This window comes from Drosophila subobscura, chromosome A (assembly GCF_008121235.1).
Source record: "Drosophila subobscura isolate 14011-0131.10 chromosome A, UCBerk_Dsub_1.0, whole genome shotgun sequence".
Lineage (NCBI taxonomy): Eukaryota > Metazoa > Arthropoda > Insecta > Diptera > Drosophilidae > Drosophila > Drosophila subobscura.
Window position 1 is genome coordinate 3,602,069 of NC_048530.1, and position 25,121 is coordinate 3,627,189.

Consider the following 25,121-nt stretch of genomic DNA (forward strand, 5'->3'; position numbering starts at 1 on the left):
AATAAATATAAATATAAATTTAATATTATACAAAAAAAATTAAAGAACTAGTTCATTGTACTCTCTCCGTCGTGAGGGAATAGAACTGGTTCTGGCGAAACTTTTGTCAGCCCCTTCTGGCAATTGCATTTCTCGGCGATTTCTATTTTGGATCATTGTGCCAATTTTCTCCAGTAATACGAAGAACTTTCCCTAATAACTTTCTAATAGATTGACCCCGTGGAGGTGAGAGATGAGTTAAGTTGAGTTGACCTCGGGCATGTCGCAGGGCAGCAGCTTTCTTCCAGACTCCACACACACACACACACACACTGCCCTAATGAGTATTTATGTATTTTTTATGCATTTCCATTAACATGAAATGAGCAGGGGGCCCCCACGCTCGCCGCAATTTGTTGCTGTTGGGTTCTTTTTCGCGCCGTCCTCCGCTGACTTCGCCTGCGCCTCCTCGAGCCGCCTCCACAGTGCTAATGAATACATTGGGCCGTTCTTGCTGCTCTTTGCATAATTTGGTTATTAAAACATTTGTTTATGTCGCACATAATGGGCCGCAAATATGTTGGACCACATCTGAAATGCTGAACCACGTAGCCGCGATGGATGCGGCTGAATGTTTTGAGGCCTCGCGCCTTGGGAATTTTACATTGCGGCACTACGGAACGGTAGCTGCGGCAAATTTAAATAATTGACGCAAAAATACAACATAAATTAGATTAGCCAGCCAGCCAGCCAGCAGAGAGAGAGTAAGAACAAAATAATAGTAGAAAAAATAAATGAATCACTTGGCCCTCTGGGCAGTGGAAGGAAGTCAGTGAAAGCGTCCATGCCACCGCCACATGAAAGCCGATTAGGATTGAGGCTGCTAATGCAATTTGAATAACATTTTTCTACACCATGAAACAACTCCTTGAGACTTTCTATCAAGTTATATATAATAAATAGACAACAAAGAATTTTGAGTAATTTTTTTTATTGTTAAATTTATGTTAGAAATATTTTTAAAGTCTTTTTTGCGAGGGGAATACTTTTTGTATACTTTGCAACTATTATTCAGATAAGGATTCCAATTTTCAATCAAAACAAAGCTTCAATTTAATAATCGAAGTTTTTCAAATATTCTGGAGCGATGTTTTCGTCGTATACTTAATATTTGCAGCAAAGACTTGCCTAGAAATTGGTATTTTTGTGGCATTGTCACCCAAACCTTTGCTGACTTTTGTTCTGCATTCTTTTTGAGACTCCAACAAAGACCATTTTAGAGCTAATCAAAGAGCTGAGCCACAAGACCGTGTATAATCAGCGTAGCCAGCTTCAATGGAGCCTAATAATGGCGAAGAAGAGAATAAAAGTTTCCATGGAACTTAATCCAATTGATTGATTTAAATACCCGTTGTCCAGCGATGCCACGATGTGTGTGGCTCTGTGGCTGCTCTGCGAATTGGGAACACAAGCTGTCTGCGAGTGCGATGCTTGGACCATATTTGGAAAAAGTTTCTTTTTGAACTCTGACTTGGCTATGGGTAAGGGCCTCGCCCCGGTCCTCGCCCTCATTGGACATTGACAAATGTGTTCCACAAGGGCCCACCCATTAGGGATCTCGCTTGACTTATTGAAAATCTCACTTTTGACCCCAAAAATTGGCTCCAAGAATTGTACAAAAATTTGGACAGACAACGACCCAAAATGCAAATTTCAATCTTAGATTTTGGCTGGACCCAAAATTAAACCACAAAATTGGAGGTTTACTGCAACTGGAATTGGAATTGGAATGGGAATGGGAATGGGAAAGGGGAATGAAAGAGTCGCCGAGACGGTCAACGACTTGTGAGGGAACTTGTCCGAGAGGGGGAACTGCCTAGACATGGCCAAGATACATACATAAATCAAGTGACTTGGGTCTGGGTGCTACATTTGCATAGTTTAATAATTTGCCAATCGGTGGCCCTGTTGCCCCTTTCTTCTCATTCTTTCCAAATAGAATTTCGCATCGTTAGGCGGTTCTTTTTTTTAGTTTTTGGTTTTTGGTTTTTGCTAATGTTTCTTTTGTTTCGAAAAACTTTATACGAGCGATTTTTATGTGTCTCTCTCTCTTCGGGTCTCTGTCTGGGAGTCCATTCTGACGTTCCACCCAATATAAAATGTCTTTGCTGGGGCACTTGCTGAACCATTTAATAGAGCCGCTCGCCCAGCGACACACCAGAGAAAGCAGCCACCAAATCCACAGAGCATTATGGCAATTAAGTTGGTAGCACTATTGGCCATTGGCCTGGCTGTCTTAGCCATCAGCGAAGGTACGTCTCGAGGGCGGGGAAAATGCTCCAAAAGGACACGCTAATCCAGATCATTTTCCCATCTTCCCATCTCTCCTGCAGCTCGTCATGTGCCCGGTCATCGCTATCATCATCGTCAGCAGTTTGAGCAGCGTGCTTTGATCTCGAAGCCACATGGTGGTCCGCAGAGTCGCGTCTTCCCAGGCGCTGTGGCCATCAAGAAGTTGGTGCTGCTGAAATTCAAGAAGATCGTGCCCATCTCCCTGATCCTGCTCAAGTCCAGCAACGAGAATGAGGCCGAGCTGGTGCCCGTCTATCCCACCGATCAGATACCCGAAAATGTGCAGTTCATTCCCACACCGAATGGCATCTCGGGCCACAAGGATGTCCAAGCCATTGCCATACCCAGCGAGCTGCACGATCAACTGCAGATCAATGGCCTGTCCAATCTGGAGAACATTGAGGCGCTGCTGCAGAGCAGCTCCATCTCGTCCGCGGACAGCGAGGGTGAATCTGCTGCCGTGGGCAACAGCATTGCCGTTGCACAGCCCGAGGATCTGGTGCTCGACCAGCCCGAGAACGATGAGGATCAGCTGCTTGATGGTGCGGCAGCGGCAGCACCAGCATCCGTTGCCCCCGTGGCAGCGTCTGCCCCCGGCCTGCGTCGCCTGTCCGCCGATGAGCTGCTACGCTCCGGTGTCCGTAACTCGGCCCATCTGCAGCAGACCAGCGTGGAGGAGATTCCCCTGCTGCTATACTCGGCCAACGATGGCTCCAGCTCGGGCTCGGGCTCCTCCTCCAGCCAGGGACGCCGCTATGTGGCTGCCACTCCAGCGCGTCGTCGTCAGCAGCAGTTCTACAACTAAGCAGAAGCTTCTGCTTCGCCTGCTGCCTGCTGGCTGCTGGCTGCCTCCTTCCTCCTTCCTCCCATAGGCTTAAGCACTTTCCCCGGGCTTGGATCCTCCGCCTCTCCTCACTGGCTGTCACATGGGTTTCATTGTACTACTACTGGCATAATTTTTTTTTTAGACTGAACTGAATATAAATTAACGTTATGAGCGAAATGACAAAGGGAGGCGCGATGTGCCCGGGCTCTGCTTCCGGGTTTTTGGCTGGTTCCTGTCTCGGTCCCCTCTCCCTCTCCCTGTCCCTATCCCTGTCCCACCCTGTTGTTGGCCTTGTTTTCGTGGCGCTTATCAGGCGAGTGCAGTTATCAGGGCTTTGTGCTGTGCTTTGTGCCGCTGACGTGACATGTCCTGTCGTGTCTGGGCCTAAGAGTGTCCTCGTATGTGGCAGCCTGCCAAGCTGCCAGCGCACCCAAGACTGAGACCTCCCTCCTCCTCATCCTCCTCCTCCTCCTAGACTGTGTGCCTCTGGCTTGGGTCTGCTGCCTGTTATAAATTTTCAGCCACAAACACAAAGCAGCAGCAGCAACAACAACAAAAATGCATGCACACACACACACACATAAACACATGGCACAAGTCAACGGCACAGCGCACAGGCCGAAGCAGAGGCTCAAAGAAAGGAAGCCCCACAACAAAAGGCGACAAAGATAGGCCAAGTTAACCCCCCCTAAAAGTAAGCGCACAACGACTAGGGAATATTCTTACGACACTCTACGTAAAGTTATAATCAAGCAGCAGAAGTAAGTTTCGATCGTAAACCATAAGTGCTAACATTTTACGCCTGGTGTCGGCACGCAGGTAGACAGACACTCGCATGCTTTACTGCATTTGCTTCTTCTTCCTGCTTCTCTGTCGTACGTGAATAGCGGATCTTCACTATGCATTTACTGCTCAGACAAATGCACAGCGGGAGAGTGAGCAAGAGAGAGCGCTTGCACGCAGCCACACGAAGCTCAAAAACGTTTCTTGCTTCTCTGCCGCTGCGCGCAGCCGAGCAAAAGTGCATGCGAAGTTCTTTCGCTGCCGCTGCTGCAGATCTCAATGCGTGGGCCGAGGCCACTCGAAGCTTTTGTGCTGCGCTGCCCGCGATCTGCCCGGTCTCTGCTTTACTCCGATCAGAGCAAACTTTTAGTGTGCAAATTTGCAACTGCTTTTGTGTTGTTTGTTGGTTCGAAGGGCACCTTTGGCAGTGTACTACAATTTCATGGCTTTGCCTAGGTGCAGTCAACTCCCGTGTTCCCCCCGCTCGGTTCCTGCTACTCGTTTGTCTTGTCGTATGTCTTATTTGCCGCATTTTTGACAGCCACACCAGCCCAACCATAGCCCGCGCTCTCTCTCTCTCTCTCTCTTTCTTTGCTGGAGATTATGCAAGCGTTTTTGGAATTAGCAAAGCCGAAAGAGAGGCAGAGCGATAGAGAGAGAGGCGGAGAGCGGGAGAGAGAACAAACAAAGACACAAAGTGGGTAGATAGGTAGCTGCATGCATATATTGTGTGTTGTGTGTTGTGTTTTGTGTTTTGTGTGCCTGGCGTGGTGGCATCGCTAGCGGCCGTAGTAGGGCGGTGGCACATAGATGACCCGCTTGCCATCCCCCCCGCTGCCGCTGCTGTTGTAGCGACCGCATGGCGGCGGTCCGTAGTAGGTGTAGGTGCAGACGGTGCAGCAATTGATGGGCGTGGCCACCACCACAACGGGCGTCTTCTTGCTGGGCGGATAGGGCAGCGGGTAGCCAGGTGCATAGGGTGGCGGATACCAGGGACGCTGCGGCGGTGGAGGCAGCTGAGGCTGCGGCGGAGGCAGCGGATATGGCCGTGGTGGCGGTCCCACTGGCGCACAGCAGCTCTGCGGCGGCTGTGGAGGGTATGGGGAGGGTCCACCCACAACATAAGTATCGCAGCAGCGCTGCTCCTGAAACGCCTCCAGCGTGCAGGGCGACACACACGAGTTGAAGAGTCCACTGATCCAGTCATAAATGACGCCAAAGGTGCGTCCCTGCCGCTGTGTGACATCGAACGGTCCGAAGGCTTCCACTGAGGTGTTTAACGGCGGAGCAACACTTGGCTGCAGCTCTGTCTGCATATCCTCCATGCGCGATGAGTGATTGATGTAGACATACTCAAAGTTGTCATTGATGCGGGTGGAGGAGCTGCTGGTGGAGGAGCTGCTGGAGGAGCTGCTGCCATTAATGCTGGGCGGATGCCAGCGCTGTAGTCGCACCTGTTGCTGTGCGCTGTGTCTTCTCACTGGCGGCATGAAGAGAGAGGAAAGCAAATGGATTTGTTTTACTTGCAAGCCTAAAAGCAGGCAACCAAAAAGTGCGTGCCAGTGTTGCAAAACGAACATCGAAAAGTGTAAACGAAAGTGCCGCGTGCGGTGGTGAGTTTTGGTGAGTTTAAAATTAAACATTAAATGCAGCTTTTATTACAGTGACACACACAAAAAAAAAAGTTTAAATAAGAACAAAAAAAACACATGAAAAATACACAAAGAAAAATGGGGACGACTCCCTGCATGGAGAGATCATCTGCCTACTAACGGCCAAAGAAGCCAAAGCCGCCATAGACATTGCTATTGGCATTCGCGCCACCGCCGAAGCCACTGAATGCACCACCATTGGCGCCGGCATTCGCACCGTTGCCACCGGCACCGCCGGCATTCGCATTCGCATTGGCATTGGCCGATTGTCCATTTTGGCTGGTGGCCGAGGCGCTGCTCGACGCTGAATTGCTGACATAACCATTGGGGCCCGTCTGGGAGCTGGTCTGGGCATTGGTGTTGGCAGCGGCATTGCCTGGATTCTGGCCGGTGCCCTGGAATATCGACTGGCTGCTGGCATCGCTGGTCGCATCCTGACGATTGCCCTCGCGCACCACTTGGCTGTTCGTCTGCGCCGTGTTCGTGGAGGAACCAAACTGATTATTGTTGGTGGCCGTGGAGCCACTGTTGGAGCCGACAGTCTCGCGGTTGCCCTCCTGCGTGTGCTGAGTATTGGCATTCGCACTGGATGCCTGCTGCTCCCCAGCATTGAAGTTCAACGCTTGACTCTGCGAGTTCTGAGTATTGTCGAAGCCGCCCGCCGTTTGGGTGTTCATTTGATTGGTATTCGCGGAGCTCACCTGCCCGCTGCTGCCATCCTGTGCAAGGTTCGAGCCAATGCTGCTGGAGCCAGTGTTGCCATTGCTCGCATGATTATTGGTCGATGCTTGCTGATCGAATCCAGGTCCACCCTGGGCATTGGCATTGCCTTGAGCCTGCTGCTGTTGGTTTTTGTTGTTCTTCTGTTTCTTGTTTTGCTGCTGCTGCTGCTGCTGCTGCGGCTGTCCAAAGTTCTCGTAGCCACCGCCAAATTGTGGTCCACCAAACTGCTGTCCACCGAACTGCTGTCCACCAAAGCCGCCACCAAATTGTGGGCCACCAAAGCCGCCGCCGAACTGCCGACGCGGACGATCGAAGCCCAAAGGTCCGCCAAAGCCGCCGCCGGGATAGCCAAAGGGCACGAACTGTGCCCGACGCTTGGGACGCCGCACGGCAAACTGTTGCTGGGGCTGTCGCACCACACGCTGCTGGAAGGGACCGCCGTAGGTCTGGCCATTGGTCGCCGCATTGCCACCGAATCCGCCAGTGGTCGCCGAAGTCTGTCCACGTCGCGCCTTGCCCACGGCATTCGAATTGGCGCGTGTGTCCGTGACGGTAACGCCGCCATATTGCTGAGTGTTGGTCAACGCATTGCTGTTCGACTTGACGCGCGCTCCCTTGCCCTGGGCATTCACCTGGGCCTGCGTCAACGCATTCGAGTTGGGCACATTGCGATCCAGATCCAGGCTGAGCACACCCAAGCCCAAACGCAGATCTCCATCCGCGCCACGCTGCAGGCCGAGTCCCTGCTGCAAGTTCGTTGGCGACAGCGAGGCGCCCAGACCCAGATTTCCGATCCTAAACTGATTGGCAATGCCCTGGGACACAGCTCCGTTGGCATTGGTCTTGGTGCGTGTCAGCGTGTTGCCAATCTGCAGGCCACCAATATCCACGTCACGATTCTGCGCCTGACTGTTCGTCACCGTTCGCTGTCCGTTCTGGCGGGTCACGGCCCGCGAGTTCGACAATCCCTGGGTGTACTCCACATTGTTGCCAAAGTCCACCTGCCGCTCATAGGCATTGGTGTTGGCCTTGGACACGGACCCAGGACGTTGGCGCGGCTGCTGCTGGTACACCTGCTGCTGCTGGGGCTGATAGAATTGCTGCTGTTGCTGGGGCTGCTGTTGGTACACCTGCTGGCGGGGCTGCTGTTGGTAGACCAACTGCTGCTGGGGCTGATAGAATTGCTGCTGCTGGGGCTGATAGAACTGCTGCTGCTGTGGCTGAAAGCCAAAACCCGCAAACTGCGCCTCCGCTGTGAAAGCGAAAGAAAATTTGTAATATCAGCGGAAAGTTTCATAATCTCCTGTGACAGATTTCTGAGCTCTATGCATTCGTAATACCCAAGCAACCCCCACCCCGAAAAGCGACACAAAAACTTGTTCCACACGCGTCATATTTCTTTTGGGTTTCTGGTTTTTAATGTTTCTAATTTGAATATCATTTGGGTCTGGGCTCTGGGTTTTGTTTGATTTTTGCTCAGATTGTTATTCCAGTTTGGGTCGGGGAGGGGCTTCTGGCTTGGGGGATGGACGCCAACTGAGAATCTACAAACTGGTTGCCTTTCTGTGTTTTTTTTTTGCCAAATAATTGATGGACAAAGGGAGCCACACGGAGTCGTCTTTCAGAAGTTCTTCCCATAATATTTGGAATCTATTTTCAAAGATAATTTCTCGTTTATCATTCTTTATGTTGTTATTTGTTTCTAGCCTCCAAAGATCTTTTACAATACCAATTTATGCGTTGACCAACACTCTGCAGCCTTCAGGGCAACTGTTACTCTGTGTCCTCAGTGTCCTCTCATCTTAATTATATCTCATAATGAGCTGCCACAAAACATTGGCCAACAATTAAGCCTTTTGCTAACCCTTCTATTCCCTCTCTCTCTCCCTCTCTCTCTTTTTTTTGTTGTTGTACAACTCTGGCCGCACTTTCCTCTGTTGCCTGTTGACAATGCATTGCACGTACGCGCAAAATCCAGCGATAATTTTGCAATTATTGCTGTAATAACACAGCCCAGGGCCCCGAGAGCCTGTCTCTCTGTCCGCCTGTCAGCTCGACAATTTGTCCATCACTCTGTGCGTGTGTGTGTTTGTGTGTTTGTGTGTGCGTATCCTGTCATTATCCTGTCTATGCCTGCCTGGCTGCCTGCCTTTTTGCCAAAAAATATTTACCTTGCGGTTGACAAACTGCCAGCCAGCACACAATTAATCCAACAAATGCGTGTCGCATCCTCATCCTGGTCATGGAGCTCGTCTCGCTCGTAACGTATTCCGTATGCTGTGTGTTTGTGTGTGTGGGTGTGTGTGTATGCACTATCCAACACTGGCCTGGCTAATTTTTTTCCCGTTTCCCGTTGTTTTGCCGCGTCTCCGTTGCCGTTGCAAAAACAGCGCACGCAATGAGCGCGTTTTTGGCCGCTGGCCGACTTTTATTGTCTCTGCTTGTCGCTGTTTTTGCGGTCTTCTCCGTCACTCCGGCTACCCACTATTCTTCTCTCTCTCTCTCTCTCTCTATGTGTGTCTCTGTGTGTGTTGTTTTTATTCGGGGGATTTTTTCCGCCCGGCTTGCTGCTGCTTGTCGTTGAGCGTTTGATGGCGTTCTAAACCAGCAGCGGCTGGGTTGATAATCGCGCTTAAAACTAATCAACAATTAGCGCCAACGCCAAAGCCCCACCTGCCAGCTTATACATACATATTTGAACATATATATACATCTCTTATGTACGTCAATATGTGCCTTCAAATTCACGTTTAACCCGTTTACCTCTTAGACAACCAAAAAGACATCGCGGGGGACATAACAAACACTTTTTCATGCTCATTTGTTCTGTGCTCTGTTTTGTTTTTTTTTTTGCTCACTAAAAGTTTCGTTCATGTGTTTAGAACACTGGAAATTTTCTTTGTTTTGCCCGGAATTTTTGGGCTCAAGAGAAAGGCTTTTTTCGGCATACATTTGAATCACTTAAGCGTGGAATAATAAATAAAATGTGGACAGAGAAAGTCGAGAACTCCAGTCAGTCTTGTGTGGAATCAATGTACGTTTTCATCTATAAAGATTGCCCTTCAAAGAAATTGAATAAAATATCATTGAGGAAGAGCATTGAGAGCATCATTTGGGTAGTTCCCACATGAACATCACACGCCTGAGATTTCATTTCTGGTCTAAGGTGCCACTCCATGGCCAAGTTTTTGGTCAGTTTTTTTCTCTACTTTTGAAGCTCTTGCTATTGGCGCTGCCCTTGAAGCCTGCACAAGCGTCAATGTACGCCCTGTAGGTCATGTTGAGGTCCAAGCCCGAAAACCAAACCCCTTGCCAATCTTGGCTTAGACACCCAAACAAATAGACAAAAAAAACACACACAAAAAAAAAACCTGCTCCATCTTGGCTCGCTCGAAACTTTTATTTTCTTCTATTGACAATAGTGATTAGCGGGTTTATTTTTTTTTGTAGCGTTAGCCAGCAAACCTGAAGCCAGAACAATTTCTAATGAACGAATCAACTTTGTGGCTACTTGGATACTTTTGTATCTTTTGTGGCGTGGGGCAGATGTGTGGATTCCCTTCACGAATTCATAAAAACCAAACATGAATTTTCAGTCATTATTGCTAATGATGTGCCCCACGCCCCGCCGCAGCCCCTCCCTTACGCTGAGAATTTTGGGGTGTGCAAATCGACAAGTTTTTTGTTTTGGGCTTACACTGCAAGAAACTGGCGGGCAGCCTGTCAGCCAGTCAGCCAGTCAGCCAACGGTAACAGCAGCAAGGCCAACAAATTGGGTCACACACACAGACACACTCGGGGGCACTCGGGAAAAACTTTCGCCAGCGACTGAGAGAGAGAAAGAGAGCGCGAGACAGACGGGTGGGGAGGGAGTGAGGTTTGGATTCAGTTTGGTGTTCGATATAAAAAATTGCTTTTTATTGTTATTTCATTTCTACCGTTTATCGGTCTGGCGGCATCTTTACGCTGACGATTCTCTCTCGCTCTCGCTCTCGCTCTCCCTCCGCTTTGCTCTCTTTTTGTGTTGCTCCTTTACCCCTGAGTGATTTTTCCCCTACCCCCCTTCGAATACGGTTGGCGCTGCTGCCTTGAACGCGTGAAATGGAGTAGAAAAATTGTTTTTCTATCAAAGGCAAAATATCGCAGCAAACTCTTCAGCATTTTCCCCCGCCCACCCGTAGCTCCCCTCCCCCCTGGGTGTAGCAACAATCGTTGCGGCATTTTTGTATATTTTTTTTGGGACATAGTAGCGACTTTTCTCTATCAATTTAATGCCCACACAACTTTGCTGGACACGCGGCTTTAACTTTTTTGTGAAGTTTTTTTTTGTTGCTGCTGCAGGATGAAGAGGTCACTGCAGTGGTGTGCGGCGGTGCAGCGGTGTAGCGGTGCGGGGGTGCGGGGGTGCGGGGAATAGAGGTGAAGTGGTGCTGGTTTGGTTTTTGGTTTCTGGCTGAGATTCAGGAGATTTCTGCCACTGACGCCACTTGTCGTCCTCTGCTGCCCCGACTTTGATTTGTGCTGCTAATTGGACTTTCATTTTGCTTCAGAGAGCCAACAGTGGGAGTCGCTGAGGAGTACGAGTGTGTGTGTGTGTTTGTGTGTGTGTGGAGGAAGAAAGGGTATGGAGAAGAGAACGCAACTGTAGTGTAGTGCAACTTTGGTTGGCGATACTTATGCCAATTCCTTTTTAATTGCATCTCTATTGCTTGCTTTAAAGTTGAAACGGAGAAGCGACGAACGATGCAGAAGAGAGCAAGCGATCGAAGGAGAGCTTTGGAGCAGGTAGGGGCGGAGGCTGGAGAGCGCGAGCAAAGTGCAGCAACGAAGAAGGCGGGAGAGATAGACGAAAGAACGGCCGCTGGCGCGCAAGCTAGAACTGTGCATGGGAATGGGCTCTGCCGCTGCGCTGCCGCTTAATTGCTATAGTAGTACAGTGGTGGGTCCCAATATTGGGACGGGGTGTGCCTACCAATTGCATTGCATTGTTCCTTGGGTCTGGCGTCTGTCTTCGCCTCACAAGCGCACTGCCACCCATCTGAGTAATTTTAATTTTAATTGTAATCTTTTGCGCTTCCAATCTAGCATCTAGAAAGTTTCAACACTGAACTGTTATGACATATGTAATCCTGAAATATCCCCAAAATTCTTTGGTTCGCAGACTCCTGGACTCCTTGGCAGTTGCCCCTTTTGGCAGCTCCATATCTCAGCTCATTGTTTTGTTCAGCAAAAGTATCGCTCAGATGCTTTCCTTTCTCTCCCGCGCTTCTTTGCTTGATGAACATTTTATGATAATTTGTTGTGACAAATTTTTTAAGTTGTAAATTTTGTTTGCCAAGGGGAAGAGCAGAGAAGAGAAGCTGCTCCGTACAATTACACATTGCAGAGGCAGAGAAAGAGAAGATACAGAGATACATTGTGCATTCAGTGAGCCATATGTTTGTCTAGAGTTGCCACACTTGCAGCACACACACAGACTCACACATATGCTTCCGCTCAGTGTGTGTTTCCTTGTTCTTCGGCTGGGGAGTGGGGCTGTGAGTGTGTTTGTTTTCAGTTTACTTTTGCCGCGTCTGCATTGCGTCTTTTGTTATTATTACATTTTCATAAATGCAAAAGATACAGCTACAAACACACACCCAAACACACATGCAGACACACAGAGAGCGTAGAACTCGTTGATAAATTTTGTAAAGTTTTGTCTGCCATGCGGCTCGTTAGCTGCCTCTGTCTCACCGTCGCTCCGTCTCTGTGTCTGTGTCTGTGTCTGTCCCTCTGGAGCTGGAGCAGCTCCACCCCTGGGTGTCCTTTCTGTGGCTTCACTTGTCCCTCTAGCCGTATGCTTGGTTACACAATCACCCCGCCCCAACCCCCCTTCCAGCCCGAGACCCCAACCAACGGCTCTGTCTCTGTTTTATACGCATGAAAAATTGCTTCTTCCCAGTTGCAACGTCGAAATAAGATATTTCAATTTTGTATTGTAATTTCAGAACTTAAAATGTAATTTTTGAACACATAAGGGAGAGAGTCCATTGTGTGTAACCCTTATCCTACTTTTTGTAAGCGCTTCCTGACTGCCTTCCCGGCTGTCCTTCCCTTTTCCCCGTTTCCCCTTTTTCTGCTGCCTGCCATTTTCTTTCACCGTTTTCCAACTTGTTCTTCTAACTTCTTCTTTGCAGGAGAACCTGGCAACCCTTGCGCAATTGTGTCTGCCCTGTGCGGCGGATAGACGGTTCAATATATACGGAGTATAAGCCAGACAGAGACACATCCAACCAACCACCCGAGGGTCTCTCCCTCCCCCCATTCAATTGTTGCTTCTCTTTGGGAAATTATGCAAACAGACTACAAAAAAAGAGCCGAAGAAACGTTCGGTCGGGTCTTGACAGGAATGAGATGTCTTCCGCTTGGCTCAGTTTTTGCTTGTAATAAAGTAGCAAACTGCACCACCAACAGACACCACCACCACCACCAACACCAACACCACCCCACCTGCCCGACTCACCTCGTTATAACTGCATAGGCGGCACTTTTTATGAGCGCATACCCTGGAATATAGCAATGAATATTCGCAGATAGCAAGAGACGCAATGAAACTGCATGGGCGGTGGACAGAAAGCTTAGCAAAGATTGCTTTCACGTGTTGCCCGTGCAAAAGCTCTTGGCAGCGAGCGATGGAGAGAGCAAGCGAAAGAGAGCGAGCGAAGGAGAGAGCAAGCGAAAGAGAGCGAGCGAAGGAGAGAGCAAGCGAAAGAGAGCGAGCGAAGGAGAGAGCAAGCGAAAGAGAGCGATCGAAGGAAAGCTTTGGAGCAGCAAGCGGCAGCCCGCTAAGTGCCGCAAGTCTTGTCTCAGTGAGTAACCCCGCTGTCGACTCTTTTTGACTCGCTTACACTTTAACTATTTTATGTGTGCCTGTGTGTGTGTGTGTGTGTCTGTGTGTGTGTGTGTGCGTGTGCGTCCCAAGCATTTGTGGGGTTGCCGCCTCAGGGCTGCCTGCCTGCCTGCCTGCTTCGGCTCAAGTTTTTGGCAGCGCTTAAGAACTTAACACACAATGCCAAAATGTGCAAGCGGCGAAGGGGAGTAGCAGCAGCAGTGGCAACAGCAGCAGCAGCAGCAACTTGCCACGCCCCCTGGCACAGCACACGCAAAAGTTTTAGTAGTCAAGCGGGGCCCACCCCCCACTCCTGCAGCACACTCGATGCCACAACAGTAGCACCCCAAAAGCCAACCGCCTGCATCTCCAATTCCAATTTCGGTGAACGTTGCCCCCCGTCCCCCATCCCCTGCCCCTCCGCCCCCTTGCTGTGTGCCCCGACAAGTGACAAAGCTGGCAACGTCGTGTGTTGTAGGAAATGAGCCAAATTATGGCAAATTGTTGGCAAAAGTATTTAAAATGAGTTTATTTTCGAAATAAAAACTTCTGGTTGAGAACTTCCATCTGTCCTCCCCCCCCACCACCCTGCAACACACCCTCTCTGGGGGTATGATGTGTGTGTGTGTGTGTATTTGTTGTGGCAACCCACCGCATACGCTGCATACGATGTCAATGCCGACGATGATGATGACGATGACGATGAGACACAATAATGACAGAAATATTACCCACAACTCGCAAGAGACAATTAAAATGCCATTAGACAGGCAACCAAACGAGAGTTGAGTCGCGTGAATGTCTGTCTGAATGTGAGTGAATCAGCAGCTCAGGTGAGATTTCGAGTGGAGTGCAGTTCGAGCGAGTAAAGGGATCAAAGTTCACCAGAAATTAGGATTAGCTTCCGGGAATAGCAAACATAAACACATCGGAAAGCGCCACAAAACTTCAATTCAAACTATAAATAACTGTCCATAATAGTTTATAAACTTATGAAGACTTTAGACTTTTTTTTATAAATATTGCAAATAAATTGTGCGCCAAAAGTATGCTCTAAATATTTTGAGAGGCTTGCAAAAATATTCACCTCTTGATAGCCGCTGAGCATCCGTTTCGGGAACTTCATTACGCAGCTTTCATTTTTTTGCAGCTCAAATTGATAGCAACTTAATGCTGAGGCTGATGCACAAAAAAAACTTGCACTGCTTGTGGTAAGTGCTGTAAAAATATGAAAAGAAACTTGCACTGCTTGTGGCAAGTGCTGTGTAAATATACAAAAATATTTGAATGCATCTTCGTGTGCTGCTGTCATCGGTAACGCAGTAACTACAAGGCCATCAATCATTCAAGTGCCCAATTATGGACACACACACCGAGCACACAGGAACGCAGAGCCACACACGCGTTGACAAGTGACTCGCCAACTGTGATCCGAAACACACCAGACTGAGCCACACAATTATGACTTGTCCTGGCTGTGTGTGTGTGTGTCGCTCCCCCTCTTGGAGGACAAGCGACCTTAAGTGTAAAACAAAAATGTTGAGAACCCAACAACAAAATGTAAATCCTTTCAATTGAAATGTAACATCCAGGACACAGCCAGAACAGCAGCAGCAAGGGGAACTTTGGCTCGTCAGCAGCTTTTGCTTGTTTGCGCTTCTAAGTTATTGTTACTGGTGCCAACTGGCTTAGCGACTCCGACTCCGACTCGACTCAGCCACCCCTCTGGCTTGTGTAGAGATGGTCGTTGGTTAGTCCTTTGTCGAGTGCGTATGCTTCATATTTCCATTTGTGTGTGTGTGTGTCTCCCTCTTGCTCTTGGCCCTGTGCGTGTGTCAACTGGCTTAAAGTTGCGCGTGGATTTGCTTGCTAATTCCATGGCAAGCCATTAGCATAAAATTGTGCACATAAAACGCCACTTCTGGGCTCATCTTTTCCCATTCAAGAACCCTCAAGCTACGACGCTTATTTTTTGGTCTAGCATTGCCAGCACTGCTTGGCACTGCTTGGCAAAGAACTGCGCTGCACTGCTTGGCGAGCAACGGCAACAGGTGCAGCGTCCAGCAGCCGAAATCGGTGCACAAAACACAAGAGGAAATGTTTAAAAATATATGAAAAATGTCTGCTAAAATGAATAATTTCTCGTTGCTTAAATTGTTGCATTTGCCGCAATTTATTTTGATTTTTTTGAATTTAGCAAACGAAAAATAGAGTTTGAATTTTTGAGTGGCGAAAGTGAGGCGCAACCCAGCGACGGAAAGTCGTCGCCCATCAGCCATCAACCATCCATCGGTTACCAATTGGAACGTGGAACATCTATTTTGGTGTCCTCCTGGACAAGCACAAACACAAAGCGAAGGTCTTGGGTCTGCCTGCAAGCAATATTATTAGAGGATTCAACAGCGGGAGATTGTCTTCCGGAATACTCACAATATTCAATCCAATGTTATTGATGCCTCATCTCTGTTCGGCTGTTGTGGGGTTGCGGCCTGTTGTGGTTGTTGTTGCAAATTTCGATTCCAAAACAATGTTAAAATTTCAATAAAACAATAAAATTTTTTTTTGGTTGTGTGTCGGTTGACTAGACGTCGCGAGCATCTGACGGAGGGTCAATGCTGGAGTCCCACTCCTTGGGATTGATGTAAATCTTCGAGGCAGTGCCGCGGAGCGAGTCGAAGCCCTGGTTGAAGGGCACGGGCTTGGGGCGGGTGTGTACGTTCTCCATCCAGCGGGAAAAGGCGCCATCGGCCAACTGACGGCGCGCCAGAATGCGCTGCTCCTTCTCCTCTTGCTCGCGTGCCAGGCGCTGCTCTCTGGCGGCCCTGCTGCGCTCAAACACCTGAAGGCGCTGCCTGCGCTCCTCTGGGGTCTCTCTGGGACGGCTCGCATTGGTGGGCACCGAGGTGGTGCTGGACTTCTTGGGGATGGTCAAAGGTTTCTTGTTTCGCTGCTCCTGGAGGAGTTGCGCCTTCTTAAGGTTCCACTCTCTGACCTTCTGCTCGGACTGCTCCATGCGCTCCTTGTTCAGTCTCTCGAGTCTTTCACTCGCACGCTTCTTGGCCAACAGATCCTCTTTCTTCTGTTCATTCTTGCGCTGCACCCACTCCTCATAGCGCAGCTTTCTCTCGCACTCCTTTTGCTCGCTGCTCTTGCAGCTGGCAGAGACGTTCGGCTTGGCGCTCTCTGGCTTGCCGCTCGGCAGTCTGCCGGTCTGCAGCCTGCTGCTCTCCAGGTTCAGTGATGGCAAAAAGCGGTCACCACCCTTCGATGGCTCAAGAACATCGGCATAGGCATTGGTCCAGCTGAACATGGACTGCGAAGACACCGAAGCGGAAGCAGTGGGTGAAGAATCTCCCTGATAGTCGCCGAGGTCGCTGCAGTCGCCGATGGAATCGGCATGCACAAGGGTGGGGCTCTCGCTGAGCCAATCCTCCTCGATGGGCGACTCATTGCCATCGATGTGGAGTCCAGTCAATGCATCAGCGGCCTCATCCTCCTCCAACTCCTGGCAGAAGTTCTTCAGGGTTTCAGCGTCGCTCTCCAGATACTCACCAACATCCCCGCGATCCCCCACCAGAGTGCAGGATGAGGTATCGGTGTCGGTATCGGTATCGGCTTCAGCCACAAGCGTACGATCGGTTAGTCCCGCATCGGACTCATCATTATCACTTTGGGCTCCCCAGTTGGGCATTGGACTGTCGCGTCCAGCTGCAGCTCTGCCAGACAGCAGGTTCTGCTCCACACGTTTCCCCTTGTCATTGCGTCGTGCAATAAATGCCATTGCGTTGCCCTTGAATTAAATTAGCACAGGCGAAAGAAAGTAAAATTATTTTTCTGTTTCACAGAATTTTTGTTGTGTGTTTCTACAGGTCGTCTGTTTGAGACTAAGGAATTGAGTGACGAGTTTGCTTTGTGTGCACCTACAGAGGATTCAAATGGTGCTAGATGTTGGGATTTTTTGATTCGTGTCATTACAGTTTTTGCCGTACTCGTAGCCTCTGAGATTTATGCCAAAGCCCGGCAGCATACGAAAAGATCTCGAGCAGCGCAGTCGGAAAAAGCTTCGCTGCAGTGGCAGAGCAAGAACTTCGTATGTGGCCTACGCACAATTGCTCTGCTGCCCGCAGCGGCAGAGAAGCAAGAAACGTTTTTGGGCTTCGTTTGCGTGCAAAGGTGCCAAAGGTGCCAAAGGTGCTCTCTCTCCCTCGCTTACTCTCCCGCTGCGCAACTCTCTCGGAAGTAAGTGCATGGCAAAGATCCGTTACTACGTATGGACAGAGAAGCAAGAAACGTTTTTCGTTCCGTGTCTGTTGTCGGTGCACACAAATGCAGCCAAACATACATATTTATGTGTGTCAGACAGACATACCAAAATATATGTATATCTACTTCATGCAGTTGAAAGCTCTCTGAGTAGCGGTAATAATTATTTCACTCTGAACATAAGCAGCTTCAATGATATACGATTAGTGTGGGGCTTTGGTTGTTTGGGGGTGGGGCAGGGGTGGCAGCAGCTGAAGGTGCCACCATTATTGTGATGCCTGCTGACTGACAGCTCTGTTGACTGTTTCTTCTCGCCCCTTTTCCGACAGCCGCTTTGTCTTGTTTCGTTTCGTTTCTTTTCTTTTCGCTTTTTTGCTCTTCTTCTTTTGGTTAGGGTAATGCTGAATCAACAAAGTTGTCAACTTGGACAATCCTTGGAGCCTTTTTGTCGAGTGTTTGCTTGAGCCTAGCGATTGCTTCTCCTTTGTCTGCTGCTTTGCTTCCTACACTTTTGCCCATTCCTCATCTCCTACCCTCCCCTCCCGCCTATTGCCCGCTCCTGTGCCCGCTCTCTGCTGCAGAGCAACAAAAACTCAGCGTGAGATAGTTAATTTGTTTTCACTTTAGCAACAAGAATATCATCGTCATCCTACGTACTCTTGCCCCACACCCAGGCTCACACCCACTCCCACTGCCTTTCCCTTACACTTTCTCTCTGTGTTTCTCCTCTGCCCATCACTTTCGCTGTGTCTCCCCCACTTTTGGCTCATTTATTTTCAGTTTGACGCCTGAGCGCTGCTTATTTGCACAACAATAGACAGCAGGAGAGAGAGAGAGAGAGAGAGCGAGCGCGAGAGTGGAGCAGGAGAATGGCGAAAAGTGGAATGAAAGGGATGAGGTGTCTGCTGGTCTGCGGACAAAGCGAGGGAGCAGCCATACTGCTGGCGCGCTGGCCAGAGGGTTGTGTGAGAAGTAGCCGCTGTCAAACTTATCAAATGGCGACGCGAAGCAGAAAGAAAAGATTGCACAAATGAAGACAACACAAGGGTGTTGCCAGCAGAGACTCGTGCTGATTGTCAGTGGCGGGTGGCTGTTGTGGGTGCTGCTAAAGGCAGTTGACAACTGCGAAAAAATAAAGTAAATGGCAACGGGTATTTGCAATGGCTGGGTGAGGGTGGGCTGGGGGTTGGGTAGGTAAATGGTCACAAAGCAAAATTAAAAACGCAAAAACAAAAGACAAACCAAGGCAGCAGCGGCAGCAAGCGACAGAGTGGGACGAACAGTGGGAGAAACCTCCAAGGGGCTGGCAATGGCTAGTGCCACTGAAACTGCTACTGTGGGCAACATCAACTCAAAATGTGGAGCAAGTGGCAAGCAAACGACTGCGAGAGTCCTGTCCTGTCCTGTCCTGTCCCATCCAATCCTGTCTAGCGGCAGGAGAACACCCAAAAAGTTGTCACCCGCTTGCCTGTCACGGCTGCAAAATATTTCAATTTGGCATTTTATCCCAGCAACAATTGTTGTTCGCTCTTTTGCCACTGTGGATGGTGGCTGGCACCGCGTGGTGGGCGGGTGTTGCGGGTGTTGCGGGTGTTGCGGGTGTCGTAGGCTGACATATTTTAATTAAATTGTTTGCGGAGCCACTTGGCCTGAGCTACGGCTGCGGGCAAGTGCCGTCGGCTGTGGGACGATCCCCCCAGAATCATCAACACTTTATGAAATGGATTTATTATCCAGAAAACGCTCCTCAAGGGCGATAGAACTACTTACAAGAAAGGTGTGCCGCCCACTCAGGGGTAGCTAGGGAAACGTGGCCCAAGATCAAGCGGGGTCAAAGTGTGTGCTATCAGGGACTGCAACTAATTATGTTTATTTTTAATAACTTACTTGGGTTGCGTAAACGCTTTTAAGGCTGACTTGCGACCAAAATATATTGCTGCTGAAATGGATGCTCGAATGTCTCCTCGAAGCTCTCTTTGGGCAGCTCTCTGCTTTGTGTGTTTCCAGCTCTGTGTGGAGCTGTGTTCCGTCTCAATATGTTTTTAGTTATGCTGAAATGTTTAGTTGTTGATGCTTAAGTATACTGCTACTTGGTTCCATATAAAAATTCGCATACACAAATATTTGGAAGTCTGTGGGAATCTATTTTATCTAATCTGTTCTGTACTTTACGTCAAAGTGAAAAGTGACGTTCGAAAATGACAAACGTTCCACAAGAAGCAAACAGGATCTTGGCAAGGCTAGACCGTGGGTAAGCCCCAACCCCAGCGACTCGCTCTCGCTTTCTTTTCTTAATACAAATTAGCTGTTTATTCGTTGCAATTTTCGCGCTCTCCTCCTTCACTTCCCTCTCAGTTGTATGCCATTTCCCTTGCTATCCCATTGAGTGGTAATTCTTCTCTCCATGAACTTTTCTGCCTGCATGCCCATTGTGCCCGTCATGGCACAAGGACCGAGCTCAATGTTATCATCACATCTGTCTCGTTTTCGCATTTACACTTCTCGCACTTGCACACTTGTTCCACTCTCGTTTAACATTTCTCTGCGCTCACCTTCGCTCTCCCCGCTCTTGCGGTTTGCTCTCCCACGCTCGCTCTGCTCGCTGCTGCCCGCTCTCTGCTCGCTGCTGTCCGCTCTCTGCTCGCTGCTGTCCGCTCTCTGCTCGCTGCTGCCCGCTCTCTGCTCGCTGCTGCCCGCTCTGCTTGCTGCTGCCCTCTCCTCGTTGTGTGCTTTTCGCACTTGCTAACCTTTCTGCTGCCTCACCTACAGCTATGCCCATTGTGTGTGTGTGTGTGTGGTAATAGATCAATGAGATAACATATGTATATGTATGTATTTTATTATGCACACAACAAAACAAAAGCCGCACGGCGCAAACCAACATCCGACCAAATATTATGAGAGAATTATGAGAGGTCCTCCTAGTCCGTCCCTCCTCCGCTACTGCTCTCAATTTTAATTATGCACTCGCAGTCAGTGCTGAATTCGGGACTATTCAAACATTTTGCCGCTGGCCAGCGAACAATTAAAAAGCGACGCGTGCTGCGCCCTGGAGGCCGGGGTCTGGGCTGTGTGGGTGTTGAATTTGTTGGCTTTTGCGATTATTTGATGGGCAAAAATGTAATAAACAGCTGAAAGCAGCGAGAAATTCCCTCCATTGCACTTGCCAATTTTCGTACAATCCACTGCCCACGTGCCCTAAGCCTGATTAGTTGCAATTGAATAAAATTCAAATTTTCAAACAGATTAAATCAGCTGCCAGCGAAAGTAGTGCAGCAGCGGCACTGACAGTGGCAACGATTTGTTAGCTGCCTGCAGCTTGCACCTACACATAATCTCCTTATAGAGATCCCCAATGGAGTTTTAAGTATTTTCAACATTTTTGCCATTTTTTTAATGCAAAATTTGAGTCACAAACTTGAGTCTCAAATTAATTGGTTCCTCAAAGACACAACTTTGGCAGCAGCTGAATCGGGGGGAAGCAGTGAAGATAAATAAACAATACACAAAACACAGCAAAATATAAAAAAAAAATTAAATTAAAAAAAAACGACTGAAAAAGAGACCGAAAAGCTGAAGCGAAATGATTTTCTAAGTAAGTGCAAATTGCGTTTTAATTAAAATGTAAAAATAAAATACACACAGAACCAGGGACGGGCACAAAGACAGTGCCAGGGGGGGTGGAGTGGGGTGTAGGGGGTATGAAGATGGACAACCCATGGGGGGTTTTGGCAACACTCACAAATATAAAATAAATAAAACAAAAGCACAAAAAAAAGCGAACAAGAAAAATAATTAAAATTTCCAAAAAGTAAGTTGGAAAATGTTTTCTCGCCTCTCTCGTCCTCATCCTTGTCCTGTGACATCTGCGCGACAGTCGCTAACTGTTTGAGGAGAGACTGTACCCGGTACCTCTTGCCCTGTGGCAACTGGAACTGCCATTCGCTCTCCCCCAATTTTACAGCTCCTCTGCCCTCCCGGTTACGTGCCAAAGTATTAACACTCTCTAAGCTAGCAAAAAGCGTAAATGTCACAATTCCATTTATTTTTCGTATTTATATTTTCTTCGACTGGCCATGCCCACTTAATGGCTGTCCTGCCCCCCACCGTCTGGTGCTCCTCCCTCTATCATTTGGCTGGCCTTATCAGCATATCGCACATTCCCCAGCCAAAGTCCCGTCCCCAGTGCCATCCCTTCGTGCTCTCAACTGGCTGTCTCTCTATTGCCTTGTGAAAAATTATTTGACAAACAGTTTTCCGCACGCGTTTTCTCCGTCCCCTCCTGCGCCGCCGCTTTGGGTTCGACATCTTTTTCTTCTACTTATTTTTCTTTTTCTTTCCTTTTTTTTCGTGGCTTGGCATAAAAATGCAAACTTTTTAATTGGGTTTTTGTGTGATCGCATTTGGGGCGAAGCTATCGCCCAAGAGGAAGTCTGCTAACCTGAAGCAGGATAGGGGGCCACAGGGATTGAACTGGTAAGTCGCGGGTCCGGTGCCGCCGAAAAATCCGCGTTGATGGCAGCCATTTGACGTCGCCGACTGGCTGTGCGCCAAACAATTTTAAGCCGCTTAGCTTGACCAAAAACTTCCTCGCACTAAACAAGATCCAGCCCACACCCCGACACCCCAGCCAGCCCCATTCTAATGAATTCATGAACCAAACAAAGCAAAAAACGAACACTGTGCTCGCGGCACAAATTAGGCAGGCTCAGCAAATTTTTTGACAGCTTCACAGCAGCATGACGGAGGGGGCGGATAATCCTGGGTCAGGTGTTGGTGGGTGTTGGCGCGGGGCTTATTCCGGGAATAATCCGGCAGTAAACTGCAGCCAATTGTAGAGCCAAACGTATCGAATTTTGAAGGTGAGTATTTGGTCAGGATTATTTGTATGGAATGTTGCTGGGGAGAACTCTCCCCTTTGCTGCCCCTCAGGTGTGGGTGTGGAGTAAAAGAAGCCCAGCTCCTGGCTGATGGCCGGCTCATAAAAGTAATTGAACTTTGTGTGTTTATTGATTAAGCAATTAGTTGAAATTACACTAAGCACACAAAAGATACATGGATAGTACATCTCCACGCAGCTCTCAACTGCCGTCGTGTGTGTGTGTACACAATTCGAGTAACTGTGCCAGTGGCAAAGCTGCAACTGTAACTGTAACTGTAACCGTAACTCCACTCCCAGCCCAACTATCAACATCATTGGGCTCCACTTTACCGTTCCATTTGCCACGCTCCGCTCTCTCTGCCACGCTCTCTCGCCCTCGCCCTCGTCCTCTCTTTGCTTTTTGCGTGGCTCCCTGTGTAAATATCGCACGCCACCTACGCAATATCTACACAGGGAGATGGCCGTAGACATAGTCGTGGCTATAGCCATGGGTCTGACTGTGACTATGGCTATCGGTTTGCCTCTGACTCTGTCTATGGTTCTGGTTCTGCCTCTGCCTCTGCCTCCGACTCCGACTATGGCCATGTGCTATTTATGCCTGGCACACATCGCAAACAGCAGACAGACTAACAAACTAAACCAGACCAGACTCGAGCAGACCATGCCAAAGCCTCAATGCCAGCGGGGGTGTCAAGTAACTTACTCAGAGTCCACATATTTTGCCGGAAAGCGCATAACGAATGGCTTACGAGTCAAACTTGGGATATCCGCAAAGTAGAAGAGACCCCATGATGTTTTAATGGAATACATACAGCCATTAATGTACTCTAATATGCACAAATATACTCACAAACAGACCCATTCAAGTAAAATTATCTATTATCCCAGTGTTGGGATATTTACATCCACTAAAACACGAGAATGCGAAGCATAAACGAGCGAGGGCGAATTCGCTCCAAAGCAAATTCCAATTCACGACTGCAGCGCCGCTAAGCAAAAGCGAGCGTGAGCGAATTCGCTCCAAAGCAAATTCCAATTCACGGCAGCAGCGCCGCAAAGCAAAAGCGAGCGTGGGCGAATTCGCTCCAATGCAATTACCAATTCACGGCAGCAGCGCCGCTAAGTAAAAGTGAGCGTGGGCGAATTCGCTCCAGTGCAATTACCAATTCACGGCAGCAGCGCCGCTAAGCAATAGTGAGCGTGGGCGAATTCGTTCCAATGCAATGACCAACTCCCAATAGCAAGATCGTGCGTGGGCTTCAATTCGCTTTAAAGCGACAGCAGCGCGCAAAGCAAGAACGGACAAAAGCGAATTGAGAAGAGAGTAGTCCCAGACGCAGAGAGAACGTTGCGATATTCAAATTGTATTTCTTGTGCAATTTATTTCGTGTTTCATGTATCTACTCAAGTGTAGAGTGATCAGCTCCCAATCCTAAGAAATCTTCAAATTATACCCCCAATTCACGCAGAGTATCCGCAATTCGCGCTTGTGGCTCCATCTCCTCGCTTTGCATTCGCTGCTGTCGGCTTTAACGGGCGACGCTTTAATTGCAGCCCCTGGCAGTGGGGCAGAGCAGCGGGTGGCCACCACTAAAACCGGTCAAAAGTAAAGTCAAGCCAAGGCAGAGAGTCCTGTGTACTGTGTCCTGTGATGGCATAGCTCGCTCCTGTAGTAGTACCTCTCCTGGAGCTTGGGCTTTGGCTTTGGCTCGCATGTGTTGCCATCGATTTGGCCGTTTAACATTTATCGCCTCGTGCTCTGCAAATGACTGCAAAAAGCGGATGAGGGAGGGAGCGAGGGGAGGTGTGAGGCAGGCGGAGATCAATATATATGTCCAGCAATTTTGCACATTTTCCACTGCGTGTCACCTGCGCAGCGCAGATAAATGGCCAAAGACTATGGCGAGCAGGGGGCAATGGCGCAAAGTGTTGCCAGTTGAGAAGGATACTTAGGGCTTAGAGGTTGAGGGTGGTTATGGGTGTGGGATGGGTGTGGGGGTGCCGCAAAAGTTTGTCCCCAGCCAACGGCAACGATTTGTCGATTTATGTGCTGTGAATTGAAATGCAGCCAAGAAAATTTCTCATTCAACGAGCTAATGCAAAACAAATCGCTTAAAGGGACACGAGGCAGGGGAGGCGGGATGGCGTGTCACCTGTGTGCAGAAGGTCTCGTTCAATGTGTGTGTGTGTGTGTGTGCTAAGCCAGTGTCTCTCTTCGGTTATTAGAGCGCACCACTCCCCAGCGCTTGGCCATCGATCTCAGCTGCTTGTTTTATTATCTCAAAGTGAAACAAAACCAAAAAAGAGAAAGAGAATAACAAAAACAAAAGACAACGGGGAAAATGGCGTAGCGAAGCGCTGAAGCGTTAGCGACATTGTTGACCGTTAGCCAAGAGAGTATCAGCGAGCAGCCAACAACAAAAACAACAAGGGGAGAGGGAAGGGGGACAACAACTACCATCCAAAGAGGAACAGTGTTTGACCCCAGCTGGTCCGTTGGCTGTCCAACTTGTCGCTGCGATGATTAATGGCCACCAAACTGATAAATCAACTTTGTCGCTGTTGCTGTCACTGCACAAACACGCCGCAAAATGCTGCGCCCCACACACACACACACACACACAGGCATAGACACAGTGGAGGTTCCTTGTGGCACATTCCTTTCCCCTTCGTTCAAGGCCTGGGCTAGAAATTCGATTCGTTTCAATTCGTTGCGGCTCACTTGAGTTTTAGCTAATGTTCAATATGCCACGCCCATCCACGGCATGCAACCAAAACCAGACACCTCTC

At 48.9% G+C, this 25,121-nt stretch overlaps 3 protein-coding genes and 1 pseudogene across 4 annotated transcripts; 2 read left to right on the forward strand and 2 right to left on the reverse strand.

Annotated features, from left to right (window-relative positions):
* Nucleotides 1-25,121, forward strand: part of LOC117893158 — an 84,057-nt pseudogene that overhangs the window by 56,809 nt on the left and 2,127 nt on the right.
* Nucleotides 1,943-3,248, forward strand: LOC117889719. The gene is made up of 2 exons (XM_034794143.1): nucleotides 1,943-2,291; nucleotides 2,373-3,248. Exons 1-2 carry the CDS (start codon nucleotides 2,231-2,233, stop codon nucleotides 3,134-3,136), a joined length of 825 nt encoding a protein of 274 aa, XP_034650034.1. The 5' UTR covers nucleotides 1,943-2,230; the 3' UTR covers nucleotides 3,137-3,248.
* Nucleotides 5,627-8,544, reverse strand: LOC117889743 (glycine, alanine and asparagine-rich protein). The gene is made up of 3 exons (XM_034794182.1): nucleotides 8,487-8,544; nucleotides 7,473-7,567; nucleotides 5,627-7,376 (listed from the first exon to the last, which is right to left on the reverse strand). Exons 1-3 carry the CDS (start codon nucleotides 8,542-8,544, stop codon nucleotides 5,709-5,711), a joined length of 1,821 nt encoding a protein of 606 aa, XP_034650073.1. The 3' UTR covers nucleotides 5,627-5,708.
* Nucleotides 15,336-19,515, reverse strand: LOC117889675. 2 transcript variants are annotated; one of them, XM_034794114.1, is made up of 3 exons: nucleotides 19,337-19,515; nucleotides 15,617-16,976; nucleotides 15,336-15,558 (listed from the first exon to the last, which is right to left on the reverse strand). In XM_034794114.1, exon 2 carries the CDS (start codon nucleotides 16,965-16,967, stop codon nucleotides 15,768-15,770), a length of 1,200 nt encoding a protein of 399 aa, XP_034650005.1. In that variant the 5' UTR covers nucleotides 16,968-16,976; nucleotides 19,337-19,515; the 3' UTR covers nucleotides 15,336-15,558; nucleotides 15,617-15,767. The 2 variants fall into 2 exon arrangements, with proteins under 2 accessions (XP_034650005.1, XP_034650006.1); XM_034794115.1 differs by lacking the exon at nucleotides 19,337-19,515 and having other exon boundaries at nucleotides 15,617-17,060.